Raw genomic sequence first — 14932 nt, 5'->3', positions numbered from 1 at the left:
GACTTGGCCTCCACTGCCGCCCGTGGCAACAAATTCCACAGATTCACCACCCTCTGGGTAAAAAAATTTCTTCACATCTCTGTTCTGAATGGGCGCCCTTCAATCCTTAAGTCATGCCCTCTCGTACTGGACTCCCCCGCCATGGGAAACAATTTTGCCACATCCACTCTGTCCATGCCTTTCAATATTCGAAATGTTTCTATGAGGTCCCCCCTCATTCTTCTAAACTCCAAGGAATACAGTCCAAGAGCGGCCAAACGTTTCTCATATGTTAACTCTCTCATTCCCAGAATCGTTCTAGTGAATCTTCTCTGAACCCTCTCTAATGTCAGCCCATCCTTTCTTAAATAAGGAGCCCAGAACTGCCCACAGTACTCCAGGTGAGGTCTCACCAGCGCCTTATAGGGCCTCAACAACACATCCCTATTCCTCTAGAAATGAATGCCAACATTACATTCACCTTTTTCGCTACCGACTCAACTCAATCAGTCCTAGCCTTTTCCATGATTAGTGTATCTTAAAACTAATGGCATTATGATCACGAGATCCAAAGTTTTCCCCTACACACAATTCTGTCATCTGCACTGTCTCATTCCCTAATAGGAGATTACACTCTCTCTAGCTGGAACCTCTATATATTGATTAAAGAAACTTTCCTGAACACTTTTGACTCCCATCCAGCTCTTTTATAGTATGGAAGTCCCAGTCAGTATGTAGAAAGTTAAGATCACCTACCATCACAACCTTCTGTTTCTCCATTTATCTGTGATCGCTCTACAGATTTGCTCCTCTAATCCCCGGTGACAATTGAGAGGTTTATAATGTAATCTCATTATCATGGTTATCCCTTCTCGTATTCCTCAGTTCTACTCATAAAGCCTCACTAGATGAGTTCTCCAGTCTATCCTGTCTGACCACTGCCATGACAATATTCCTGACAGTAATGCCACCCCTCCCCTTTTAATCCCTCCTGCTCTATCAAGTCTAAAACAACAGAAGCCCAGAACAATGAGCAGCCAGTCCTGCCCCTCCTGCAACCAAGTCTCACTAATGGCTCCAATGTCATAATTCCACGTGCTGATCCATGCCCTAAGCTCTTCCACCTTTTCTACAATATTCCATGCATTGAAATATACACAACTCCAAACATTATTCCACCAAGCTCAACCTTTTGATTCCAGCCTTTGTATGTAGGCTACCAACATCATTTCCCATAGCCTCTCCACTATCTGCTCTGGCGTTCTGGTTCCCACTCCCCTGCAGCTCTAGTTTAAACCCGCCCGTGCAGCATAAACCTTCCTGCAAAGCTATTAGAACACCTCCAGTTCAGGTGCAAATTGTTCCATCTGTGCAGGCCCCACCTTTCCAGGAAGAGAGCCCAATGATCCAGAAAACCTGAAGCTCTCCCTCCTGCACCATCTCCTTAGGTATGTGCTCCTATTTCCCACCTCACGTGGTGCAAGTAGCAATTCTGAGATCACAACTGTGATCCCTAGAAGTGATTTTTAAATGTTGTAATGTTGCAGGTGTAGCACTTATCCCTGCAAGTGGTCTAAGTGCTACACCTGCCCGTTCACCTCCATTCAGGGCCCCTAAACATTCCTTCCAGGTGAGGCAACACTTCACCTCTGAATCTGTCAGGGTTATCTATTGTGTCCAGTGCTCCCGATGAGGCCCCTTCTATGTTGGGGAGACACATCATAAGTTGGGGGAACCGTTTCACTGAGCACCTCTGCTCCGTCCACCAAAAGCAGAACTTCCCAGTGGCCAAGCATTTTAATTCTGACTCCCATTCCCGTTCCGACATGTCAGTCCATGGCCTCCTCTGGTGAGGCCTCCCTTATATTATGTCTAGGTAACCTCCAAAACCTGATGGTATGAATATCGATTACTCCTTCCGGTAAAAAAAATGTTCTTTCCCCCACCCCTCTTCTATTCCCAACTCTGGCTTCTTACCCAGTCTCACCTGCCAATCACCTCTTCCTGGGTCTCCTCCTCCTTTCCTTCCTTCTATGGTCCACTCTCCTCTCCAGCCCATCACCTATCACCTTCTGGCTATCCTCCTTCACCCCCACCGCCTTTTTATTCTGAAATCTTCCCCCTTCTTTTCCAGTCCTGAAAAAGGATCTTGGCCCAAAATGCCAACTGTTTATTCATTTCCCTAGCTGCTGCCTGACCTGCTGATCTCCTCCAGCATTCTGTGTGTGTTGATTTGGATTTTCAGCATCTGCAGAATTTCTTGTGTTTTGACTGCTGTTAATGTCTCTGCCCCAACAACTTTGTCTGGCAGCTCACTTCATACACACACTGCCCTCTGTGTGAAGAAGTTGCCCTTCATGATCCTTCTCAGCCTTCCCTTAGACTTAGTCAAGGGAATATATTGAGGCAGCTCCCTGGAGAGAGAGAGAATTCACACATCGGTACTGCTCCAGATGACTCGACTGACCGACACAGTAAGGAAGGGTACAGGGGAGACGCTTGGCATATTGTGTGGCCTGTCAGACTGAATGCACAAGGTGGCTGAGAATCTACCCCTTTGTGCACGCAGTGGTGTGGGAAGGTATCCCTGCCCTGCTGGAGCCCAGCCCCAGTTGCTGATAGAACGGGTTTCATCTTCTGCCGAGGAACAAAATCCTCATCTCACAGTAGAGACATAGGCTGCTCCCGTTAGAGCTCTGCTAGCTACCACCCAGAACTTAACGCTGGATTGAGAGAACAAAGAGGAGTCATCGGGAGCACCTGCCACTGGGAACAGATAACTGTCCTATGTGAACAGAGAGCTGAGACACAGCACCGTAGACTTCACCGGCTGCACAACTTCTGGGCATTGTTTGGTTGCCGTATTCCCAGAATGGTGAGATATGACTTAGAAAACACCAGTAGCACTTTCTGCTTCAGAAATACTCGACCCTTGTTAGCTCAGAGGCCTGCTACTGAATTTCTAGGCTATTCACTGTAGATGCTGTTCAAGATGCTTATATAACAGGCCCATGGTGAATTATTGTGTTTGATAAGCAGTAACCCAGCTAACCAAATACACTGACGTTTGTACCTACTGTGATGGATATTCACCGTGCAAAGCCAAAATGCTTAGTGCTAACCTTAGTTTTACAGTGCAACCAAAGAAGTCCAAGGTCAAATTACTTACTGCTAAACTCAATACTAGAAAGCAAAACAGAAAGACTGTATAAGCTTCTACTCAGGAACCTTTAGTTAAGGGAAATAATACTATCCATGTTGATCTAATTAAGGCTAACAATTCCAGGAAAACACAGCAGCTATTGCAGACTGACACATACTGATAATGTTATTACAAGGTGATTATAAAATAAATATGAAAATTCAAAGACCATAAGAGTTGGTAGTGGTTACAGAGATGAAGACACAAAATTTACTCATAGAAACATACAAAACCTACAGCACGATACAGGCCCTTCGGCCCACATTGCTGTGCTGAATATGCACTTACTTTAGAAATTACCTAGGGTTACTCATAGCCCTCTATTTTTCTAAGCTCCATGGTCTTTTAAAAGACCACCACCGTCGCCAGCAGCCCATTTCATGCATTCGCCACTCTCTGCGTAAAAAACTTAATCCTGATATCCCCTCTGTACCTACTGCCAAGCAACTTAAAACTATGTTCTCTTGTGTTAGCCTTTTCAGCTCTGGGAAAAAGCCTCTGACTATCCACACGATTAATGCCTCTCATCATCTTATTCACCTCTATCAGGTCACCTTTCATCCTCCATCAATCCAAGGAGAAAAAGCCAAGTTCACTCAATGTATTCTCATAAGACATGCTCCCCAGTCCAGGCAACATCCTTGTAAATTTCCTCTGCACCCTTTCTACGGTTTCCACATCATTCCTGTAGTGAGGCGACCAGAACTGAACACAGTACTCCAAGTGGGGTCTGACCAGGGTCCTATGTATATAATGTCCTATATACATTACCTCTCGGCTCCTAAACTCAATCCCACGATTGATGAAGGACAATACACCATATGCCTTCTTAACCACAGAGCAGCAGCTCTGAGTGTCGTATGGACACAGACCCGAAGATCCCTCTGGTCCTCCACACTGCCAAGAGTCTTACCATTAATACTATATTCTGCCATCATATTTGACCTACCAAAATGAACCACCTCACAATTATCTGGGTTGAACTCCATCTGCCACTTCTCAGCCCAGTTTTGCATCCTATTAATGTCCAGCTGTAACATCTGACAGCCCTCCACACTATTCACATCACCCCCAACCTTTGTGTCATCAGCAAATTTACTAACTTCCTCATCCAGGTCATTTACAAAAATCACGAAGAGAAGGGGTCCCAGAATTGATCCCTGAGGCACACCACTGGTCACTGACCTCCATGCAGAATATGACCTGTCTACAACCACTCTTTGACTTCGATGGGCAAACCAATTCTGGATCCACAAAGCAATGTCCCCTTGGATCCCATGCCTCCTTACTTTCTCAATGGAGTACCTTTTCAAATGCCTTGCTGAAATCCATATACACTACATCTACTGCTCTACTTTCATCAATGTGTTTAGTCACGTCCACAAAAAATTCAATCAGGCTCATAAGGCACGACTTGCCTTTGACAAAGCCATGCTGACTATTCCTAATCATATTATGCCTCTCCAAATGTCCATGAATCCTGCCTGACAGGATCTTTTCCACCAACTTAACAACCACTGAAGTAAGACACACTGGTCTATAATTTCCTGGGCTATCCCTACTCCCTTTCTTGAATAAGGGAACAACATCTGCAACCCTCCAATCCTCTGGAACCTCTCCCGCCCCATTAATGATGCAAAGATCATTGCCAGAGGCTCAGCCATCTCCTCCCTTGCCTCCCACGGCAGCCTGGGGTACATCTCATCCACTCCCGGAGACTTATCCAACTTGATGCTTTCCAAAAACTCCAGCTCATCCTCTTTTTTAATGTCTATATGCTCAAGCTTCTCAATCCATTGTAAGTCATCCCTACAATCGCCAAGATCCTTTACTATTGTGAATACTGAAGCAAAGTATTCATTAAGTACCTCTACTATTTCCACCAGTTCCATCCATTCCAGGCTCCCATTGTTTTAGACGTGACAGAGTGGGAGGGATTAAAGGAGGAATGATGGTGTTACTAGTCAGGGAAAATGTCAGGCAGTGCTCATTCAGAACAGACTAGAGAGCTCATCTGGTGAAGTATTATCAGTGGAATTGAGGAATAAAAAAGGTAAGACCACATTACAGACCACCCAACAGTCTGAGGGATTGAGAGTAAAAAATTTGTAGAGAGGTAGCAGACTATTGCAAGAAACATAAGGTTGTTATGGTAGGTGATTTTAACTCTCCACATATATACTGGGACTCCCATATTGTCAAAGGACTAGATGGCATAGAGCTGTGAAATGTGTTTAGGAAAGTTTCCTGAATCAATATGCAGAAGTCCCAACGTGAGAGTTTGCAATACTTGATCTGTTGTTCGGGAATGAGACAGGTCAAGTGACAGAAGTTTGTGTCAGGGAACACTTAGCATCGAGTGACCACTATGCCATTAGTTTTAAAGTAAATATGCAAAAAAGGACTACTCTGCCAGCTGAGATTCTAAATTGCAGAAAAGCTTAAATTAATTTTTTGCATCATTAGCAGACGGATACTGTCTATAGAAGTGAAGCAAAACAGCACCAACTTCATGGACCCTACCCAGATTACAGAGGGAGAGGTGTTTGCTATCCTGAGGCAAATACTCCTTGGGAAATATCTCTTCCCAGCGACTTCTTTCTATGATGGATAACTTGTTTGACTACAACTCTTTTTCCATTTGTAAGAGTTGCACTTGTGCTTTGGAAATCTTGTGTGGAATTATAATCTTTGTTAGGATTTACTACTCAGAATAAGATGTGCTTCATTTAAAACAAAATAACTGCGGATCATCTGCTTCATTAGCTGAGGGTTTCTCCTGTGTGGTCAGAAGGGCTGACATCACTCAAAACGGTGATTATTGAGATATAAAGCCCTGGGGGAAAGACACAGGTAAAACACACTGGAAACAGTCAGTCACCAATCCAAATCTAGAGAGGGGAGATGGGTTAGCATCAGTCATCCTGATTGCTAAATGTAAATCTACATTGGGAAGTTATGTGAATATTGGCTGAAGACATTTAGACAGGATTTTGGAAGGGGTGGTTTGCGAGTTGGATTTCGTGTAAAACAACAGCCACTTGTCACATCGTAAATGTGCTATGCAATTGAGTTCAAGAGCTAGGAGGTAATGCTGCAGCTCTATAAGATTGAGGTTAGACCACACTTGGAATATCGTGTCAGTTCTGGTTGCCTCATTATAGGAAGGACGTAGAAACTTCAGAGCGAGCGCAGAGGAGATTTACCGTGATGTTGTCTGGACTACAGGCCGTGTCTTACGAAGATAGATTGGCTTTTTTCTTTGGAGTAAGGGGGGGGGGAGGAAGACGAGAGATGGTGGTAATGGGAATACTCCCAATGGCATGCACCTCAAATAGCCTCTGACAACTCCTGGCCTTCACATGTGGCTTAGCTACTAAGCCCAGCAGAACAGTTTCTACTGACAGAAAGAGCAAAGGCAGATTGCTGGCGTCTTAAAATGAGTTGCTTTGGGCAGATTGGCCTTGTCGGCTGTGGCTGGCAGTGGTTATACCTCTCATTGGGAAGGCTTCAGGAGTAAACGCTGGGAGAAAAACCCAGAGCTGGAGTCCCTAAGGTAGTCCTACACAGAGTTCAGTGCTAACTGGCAACTCCTGTGATGCTGCTCGTGCCAAACCGTATCGGACTCCGCCATTACTTTGGGTTCATCAGATGTGTGGAGAGGGGGAGCTTGCTACATGGCAACAACTTGCTCTCCATATCGTACTGCCCAGGCTTGCACATCTTGATAGGACGCAATCTTGTCACCTTCAGAAGTTTTTGGACGACTCTGCCATACTTGGATGCATCAGCAAGGGAGATGAGGCTGAGTACAGGGCTACGGTAGGAAACTTTGTCACATGGTGTGAGCAGAATTATCTGCAGCTTAATGTGAAAAAGACTAAGGAGCTGGTGGTTAGACTTGAGGAGAGCTAAGGTACCGGTGACCCCTGTTTCCATCCAGGGGGTCAGTGTGGACATGGTGGAGGATTACAAATACCTGGTGATATGAATTGACAATACACTGGACTGGTCAAAGAACACTGAGGCTGTCTACAAGAAGGGTCAGAGCCGTCTCTATTTCCTGAGGAGGCTGAGGTCCTTTAACATCTGCTGGATGATGCTGAAGATGTTCTATGAGTCTGTGGTGGCCAGTGCTATCATGTTTGCTGTTGTGTGCTGGGGCAGCAGGCTGAGGGTAGCAGACACCAACAGAATCAACAAACTCATTAATAAGGCCAGTGATGTTGTGGGGATAGAACTGGACTCTCTGACGGTGGTGTCTGAAAAGAGGATGCTAAGTTGCATGCCATCTTGGTCAATGTCTCCCATCCACTACATAATGTACTGGGTGGGCACAGGAGTACATTCAGCCAGACTCATTCCACCGAGATGCAACACAGAGCGTCATAGATAGTCATTCCTGCCTGTGGCCATCAAACTTTACAACTCCTCCCTTGGAGGGTCAGACACCAAGCCAATAGGCTGGTCCTGGACTTATTTCATAATTTACTGGCATAATATACACATTACTACTTAACTATTTATGGTTCTATTACTATTTATTATTTATGGTGCAACTGTAATGAAAACCAATTTCCCCTGGGATCAATAAAGTATGACTATGACTATGACAATACCCATGGTCAGCTCTGATCGACGTTGGCCCCCAACTGATGGAATTCAACAAAAACTATTTAGACTGATGGATGGAGATATGTCTCTACCATACGTCATCCTTCGGTAGGGTGCAGAATCTGCTTATCCACCCACCCCCAATCAGGGTCACATGACACCATGGGAGGAGGTGGTGGATGGTCTTGTGAGCAGCTGGTACTTATCACGTGTCCTGGCTGTGCGACCAATGACACAGGCGATCTCTAAAGAGTATTGATGATGGCTGGGGTCACCTGTCTTGTAAAGACTGCCCAGAAGGCAAATGACTTCTGTAGAAAAATCTGCTAGGAACAATCATGATCATCCACATCATATAACATGGCAGATAACAAATGAATTTAAATCATATTGACCAGCAAATGCTACCAGGTATTTATTTTAAAAAAACATTTGACAGAACATTTAGTACAGACGTTGGGGCTTGCCCATACTGCTCTTGATGTACAAGGCACGCACATTCTGCCAGTTTTTCTTCAAGAGTGACACCAGGAAGTTGATGGCCAAGTGAATGTTGTACACCAGTTCCTCTTCAGTCATCTTAACATGTCCCACGGCAACAGCCAAACACAGGACCTGAGGATTGAAAAGGGATGGAGGTGATGGGAAAAGGAGATAAAGTTAATTTGAGATTTAATTTCAAAGAACTGACAATTCAAGTTAACAATATTTAGTTAAATAGTTAAAATGCAATAGATTAAACACTGGTAAAACTCTCATGCCATGAACTTCCAAACTTCTCCTCTCAGAATATGTAGCGTCAATACATTATCTGCAACAACCTAATAAAATGAAACTGCTTGTGATTTGAGTACCAATGTACCTACATGCAGAAGTAGAACTAATCCTTTACACTGTCACTTCCTCCAGTACAAGGTTCCATCAATTAATCTACACTGATGCCAATGATCAATTTCCAGCTGCACATGGCATAATTCACATAGAGTACCCAAGTTAATTTAAATTTGGAAACTTCTCACCAAAACATTGTGCTTGGCTAACTACCAATGGATGTGCAGTTGAAATATTCAAATACATTTAGACCCAAGAACTGCAAATTTGAATCCCACTCCTCTTGAATCCTGACCTGCAGACTCCCACGACAAATGCAGGTTTATACCCACCTTCTTCATCTGGAACTTGATGGTCGATTTGACTTCATCTACTTTGGTGATCATGTTCTCATTGTGAGTGAGGAGGGAGGGAAATTTGCCGGCCTTGTTCAGACCTGGGCCCAGAATACGAGGAATCTGCTTGATGAGGGACTCGGAGGCAAGGAAAGCATCATACTTCTTTGCTGCAAAGGAATCAATTTATAAAGTTTGAGGTACTAACTTCACGAAAGTCATAAAAACTGATGAAATGGCAATGGTTTGCAAACACAAGCGCTGCAGATGATCCAAAACACACATCTTCTATACATCTGGAGCTAATCATTTGTGAAAATCAGGGGTTTTCAACCTGGGGTCCATGAAAAGGCTGGGAACCCTTCGTTTAATCTCATCCTCATTGTTAGACTATAGATAAGAACAGCTGAGGCCTTTTTACACCTCTGAGATCAGGAGCTGGAACTGATTTGATTTTCCGGCCCATTCCTCAGTTCAACCTTTTCAATATGCAAACTTCCTGAATATTCAGGCTACCAGCTGAGGTGAAAAAGCTCTGATGGATTGGGCAAAAACACCCAACTTATTGTTTAAACTCTGCTCTATGTTTTTCATTTTCTTTAAAATACTTTAAAGCCACTGCTGTAAATAAAAGCCAAATGCTGTCTTGTATTTCACAAGATGGTCGGGGCTGTTTCAACTATTGTTAAAGTGTCACTGCATCTATTCAAAGCATAAAGACCCTCAAACTTACCAAGCTTCTTCACCATCTTTTTGTTTTTGTTCAGTTTCTTCAGGGCCTCGATATCCATGTGAGGAAGGTCAGCAGCCTTGGCCTCATCACAATGTTGCTGGTCGCCAAGCACACATATGGAAAACTTGGGCCGAGGGGCATTCTTCAGCCTAGAAACATTAACAGTGTTAAAAACCAACGAAGATACAAAGGATGCAGAGCATTCCAGGAAAACCTCTGTAAATGCCTTACCCTTGCTGCTGGCTTCTCGGGCTATCCACCAGCAACTTACTCCTTACAAATGGTCGGTAGGATTGGCAATAATGCCTCTCCCTACCTCCCCTCATATTTTAAGACCCAGGGTGAAGGTCCGTCCGAACCTTTACAGGCAGGACTACCCATGTATAATCAGTGTTGAAGCTGTGCGGCAATAGCATTTGTGAACAAACCAATTGAATTCTTATTCCACAGCTTCTGCACTGAGAACTGGGTTAAGCAATAAGAAGTCGAACCTGACAGTGCCAGAGAAACGCTTGTCCTTCTGAGGGTCATAGTTCTTCAGACTGATCTGCAGCTCCACAGTCTCCAGAAACCTAAAATGAAATTATTCATCAGATTTGCAGAACCAGTAAGACCTGACAAATAGTTTAAAGCTGTATAAATATTAAATTATAAGATCTGTAATTGACAAAGCAGTACACAAAGGTTCAGAGCAAGAACCTTGTAAACATGGACCCCATCCCAAATCGAGGCAAACAGTGAAGTTCACCATGACCAAGGTCTTAACACAACCTTGGATTGATTGAGGAAAAAGGTATGAAAATCAAAACCTTGGTCCTGGCCCAAAGATTATTAATGTACATATACATCACCATATACTATCCTGGGATTCATTTTCTCACAGGCATTCACAGTAAATACAAAGAAACGATGGAATCGATGAAAAACGCTCAAAGAAAGTGTGTTGTCTACCAGCCAATGAGCTAGACTGGGTGTCTCACGGCACTGGAAAAATACCAATGCAGCATCTGTGAAATCCTCCAAACTCAGCTGGAGAATAGACAAACTAACATCAGCATCGTCTTTCCCAGGATGACATCTACAGCATTGGGGCCAATTACTGAACCATGCTGAGCACCTACATCAATGCCATTCTCAACTTAATTACCGAAATAGACAGCAAAAGCTTTGTCCTGCGAGATTACCAGGTGGACAAAGAGTAAACTCAAATATTCCAGGAAGTGCAACAATCTCAAGACTTTGAGAAATACCAGCTATAACTGCTCAAGGAGTATTGAAGGTGTTACTGAGAACACACCACCTCAAACTACCTATCCTGCCAGCTGGCACATTACACAGCTGCCAGCAGCCCAAGCTCCCAGATCCTCAACCCCAGAGGTCTGCATGATAAAATAATTTAATGGCTGTTCCCAGTACTCAGTGTGGGCAGGAAATTAAATATATGCCACTGAAGGTCACCTGCTGTAACATTGATCCGAGACAATACTGAGAGAACTCCTTAGTGATTCAAGGCCGTAGCATTTGGAGGAAAAACCGATTGAGACCTCCGACTTTAACCAGTGTTTAGCACAAGAGTGGAGATCCATAACTAGGACCTTAAATTTGATGGTCCAAATAACACAGCACATACAAATATCCACCCTAACCCACAATATAAACTACTACCTAAAATCTGACCAAACTGAAATCTACTCAGCAATTATTCATGAGACAATCAGGACACTAATATTGATAAAAGCACAACACAAACATCAGCTAAAGAGTGGATCCTTCAACCATGGTTCAGTTCATTAACAATTTAAAGCTATACACATTTTCCCAATGTCTCCTCCCTAAACTTAATTATTATTGGCACATTATCCTAGCAAGCTATGAATAGTCATTTTAAATGCTATTGTATACTCAAAACCAGTTTACCCCCACCAAGTCATTACCTCAGTCCACCAAGATTCAACTCAGAAAGGCTCCCCCGGGCTCATAACAGTTTCTTTCAGTCTACATATTGGTGTTCTCCCATATATCTGATTTCATCCCAACCTCCTAATGTGCAAACAAAGCAGCAAAAACTACTGATGCAAGAAACAAACATGCCTTCTCTGGCACTTAGATTTCACCTCTTAAAATCCGAACATAACGAACCTAGACGACAAAACCCCACGCGCCTCTATGCTCCTATCCTCAACCATTCCTCCAGAAACCAGACAGGGTACTCCCATAAGCACAATCACAAAGCCATCTTAACAGCTATTACCTTCCCAATAAGCAACACCTGGTTTCCAGCCACCAATTCCTGCTTCTGCAACTGTTAACTTCCTAAACCAAACTTTCACCTCTAACTAACAACTCAGACATGACCATAGCTCCAGCAACCATGGACAGAACAAACCACATCCATCCGCTGTCCAGCTTACCTATTCCCTTGCTTGCATTCAAAACGCTCACTTCTATTACCATACCAGTACCTTAACCTTACCCCTTGCTTACAGGAATGTTCAAATGCTACTGGCAACAAGATCAAATCACTAGAACTTTCAACAAATTCCCAGCTGGGCTTCCGAACCACACGAAAAACAGAAGGCAACCAAACCTTCACCAGTCTCACACCGTCCTACTCCTGAATCAAAAAAAATGTTTTACAAACACTGGCTGTGATTTGGAGTATCAATTTGAAAATTTGCACCTTCTCAAACCCCTGTACTACCTTAGTTCTCTTCACCAACCTTCCCACCAACAACTTTTATAGCTGTGCATTAGGGTGCCCTGAATGCTTGAAGATTGCTTATTTCAGCACTCAATGTGCCTCCACCCTTGTTTTTCAAAAAAATAAGTTTAGCAGCATTTCAACCCTGAATCACAAGCTTCAATTGTCATCAGGTTAAACGTTGCCTGGCATAATTACAAAGAAAGCACAGTAATGCCTCTACTTCCTTAGATTGTGAAAATTCATCATGACATCTAAAACTGTAACAAATTTCTATAGATGTGTAGTGGAGAGTGTATCGACAGGGTGCATCACAGCCTGGTATGGAAATACCGTTGCCCTTGAATGAAAAATCCTGAAGTAGTGGAGTTGTCCCAGTCCATCATGCGTAAAGACCTCCCGACCATTGAACACATCTATATGCAATGTTGTCGCAGTAAAGCAGCATCCATCAGCAGGGAACCGCACCAACCCCACATGCTGCATCAGGAAGGTGGCACAGGAGCAGTGGGACTCATCACCAGATTCAGCAACAGTTATTACCCCTCAACCATCAACCAAACGGGGATAACTTCACTTGCCCCATCACTGATAAGTTCCCACGACCTAGACTCACTTTCAAGGACCCTTCAACTTATGTTCACAATTATTTCTTTTTTTTATGTTGGGCAGTCTTTCATTGATTCTGTTATGATTACTGAGCTTGACCACAAGAAAATGAATCCCAGGTTTGTACCGGATGACCATATATGTAACTTTGAACCTTAATAATGAACTAACTTTAATAATGAAGTTTAATATATCCAAAGTAAATTACTATGCAAAACAAAGGAGAAGTGTCCATTAAGGAAAGTGACAAACTTACTTGCGAGGCTTCTGCTGGGATCCCTGAAGGACCTCACGGACAGCTTCATAGAGGGTATCACGGGAGACTTTGCTACTGCAAGGAAACGCCAAGTCATTCATCTATTGTTAAAGTAAGCTTGTTCTATACTCTGGGCTCCATTACTTTCCAATGAGGCATTTTTTAACACTTTTAGAGGGGAATGCAGAAACCTAAAGGGAATTTCAAAAGGTGCAAAAACAAATTGTTGAGAAACCCAGCAGGTCAAGCAGCATCTATGGGGTCAAAGGGATAGTCAATGTTTTAGGTCAAGACCCCGCTTCAGACCTTTGGCTACACAGATGCTGGTCAACTCACCAAATTCCACCAAGTTTTTTGCAACCAAGTCTCTCATTTTTCCGGGTGACTGAAGGTTACAGGCAAACTAATCAATGATACAACTGGGACAATCTTGAGAGGTGAGATCAATGGTGGTAGGGAGGCATGATGCATGTCAATTGAGCATCAAATTGTCACTAATTCACAGATGGATGGTAGTGGGTGAGAAGCTGGCTGGAACATGAATTAGTGAGCATTGAATAGTTACAGATGCAGTGGGCCAATGGCACTATGCTCTCCCATGCTGTAGGATTTCATACGAGGAACGAGTGTTTGAAATCAGAGATCAAATGTTATTAGGAATCATACACACATAGGTGGTATTTGAAATCAGTCTACTCTGCTGTTCAGTAAACATGCTGAGTTAATTAACTGCTCGGCTAGAGTACTGGAGGAACTCAACATCCACGGAGAGATAGAAAGTCAACGTTTTATGGTCAAGATGCATAATCTTTCCAGATGAAGTGTCTATTCCACTCCACAGAAGTCTGCGCCGCTGAGTTCCTCCAGATTTCCAACCTGAACCCTTCATCTTCCTTCTCCCCCAGCCAACACCCCCCCCCCGGCTCAGCGGCCGGCTCGCCACGAGGGGCCGGCTCGGCAGTGGATGCGGCCGGATCGCCGCGGTTGGGCCGGCTCGGCGGCCGATGGGGCCGGATGGCCGCGGATGAGACCGGCTGGGCGGCCGATGGGGCCGGATTGCCATATTGCCCGGCTACTCACCTCATTTTGTCTCGTCGGCACCTCCGGAGAAAGAGAGCGGTGGGGCGGAAGTGACGCTCTTTAAGGCCGCGTCACCGGCGCGGAATCTCGCGATACCGCTAGGGGCGGCTCCGAGTCCAAGCGCCTCAGGTTCCCCTTCGCATGTCGAAGGGTGATTCCTCATGTCAGCGTCGGCAATAACGTCCAGTGTGAGCGAACGGTGTCGGGTTAGTCTCTACTTGTCGGCTGTTGCTATCAGGCACCAGTCCTGTCCCCGAGACCACACACCGGCACCCCACCACTATATTTCACTTAGTGTACCTCACAACTACTCAACAGTGCCTGTAGAAAGTATTCAACTCTCTCTCTCCCCCCACCCCCAGCAAGTTTACATGTTTTATTATTTTACAGCACTGAATCACAGTGGATTTAATTTGGGCTTTTTGACAGTGATCCACAGAAAAAGGCTCGTTTGCATCAAAGTGGTCTGAATTTATTACAAACATAAAACACACAATAATTTATTGCATAAGTATTGACCCCTTTTAATATGACACACCAAAGCATCACTGGTGCAGCCATTTGATTTTAGAAGTCACATAATTAGTTAAAT

General features: G+C 44.1%; 1 protein-coding gene across 2 annotated transcripts; it reads right to left on the bottom strand.

Annotated features, from left to right (window-relative positions):
- Positions 1-8185: 8185 nt before the first annotated feature.
- Positions 8186-14405, bottom strand: rpl10a (ribosomal protein L10a). Of its 2 annotated transcripts, none has more exons than XM_063043674.1 (6): positions 14341-14405; positions 13261-13335; positions 10186-10266; positions 9695-9843; positions 8959-9131; positions 8186-8410 (listed from the first exon to the last, which is right to left on the bottom strand). In XM_063043674.1, the coding sequence occupies exons 1-6, from the start codon at positions 14343-14345 to the stop codon at positions 8240-8242; spliced, it is 654 nt and encodes a 217-aa protein (XP_062899744.1). In that variant the 5' UTR covers positions 14346-14405; the 3' UTR covers positions 8186-8239. The 2 variants fall into 2 exon arrangements, with proteins under 2 accessions (XP_062899744.1, XP_062899745.1); XM_063043675.1 differs by having other exon boundaries at positions 13261-13332; positions 14341-14398.
- Between the last annotated feature and the right edge of the window lie 527 nt (positions 14406-14932).

Source organism: Mobula hypostoma, chromosome 3, assembly GCF_963921235.1.
Source record: "Mobula hypostoma chromosome 3, sMobHyp1.1, whole genome shotgun sequence".
In the NCBI taxonomy this organism is placed as follows: Eukaryota; Metazoa; Chordata; class Chondrichthyes; order Myliobatiformes; family Myliobatidae; genus Mobula; species Mobula hypostoma.
The sequence above is the reverse complement of the archived record's forward strand: the minus strand, read 5'-3'. Positions and strand labels throughout refer to the sequence as shown.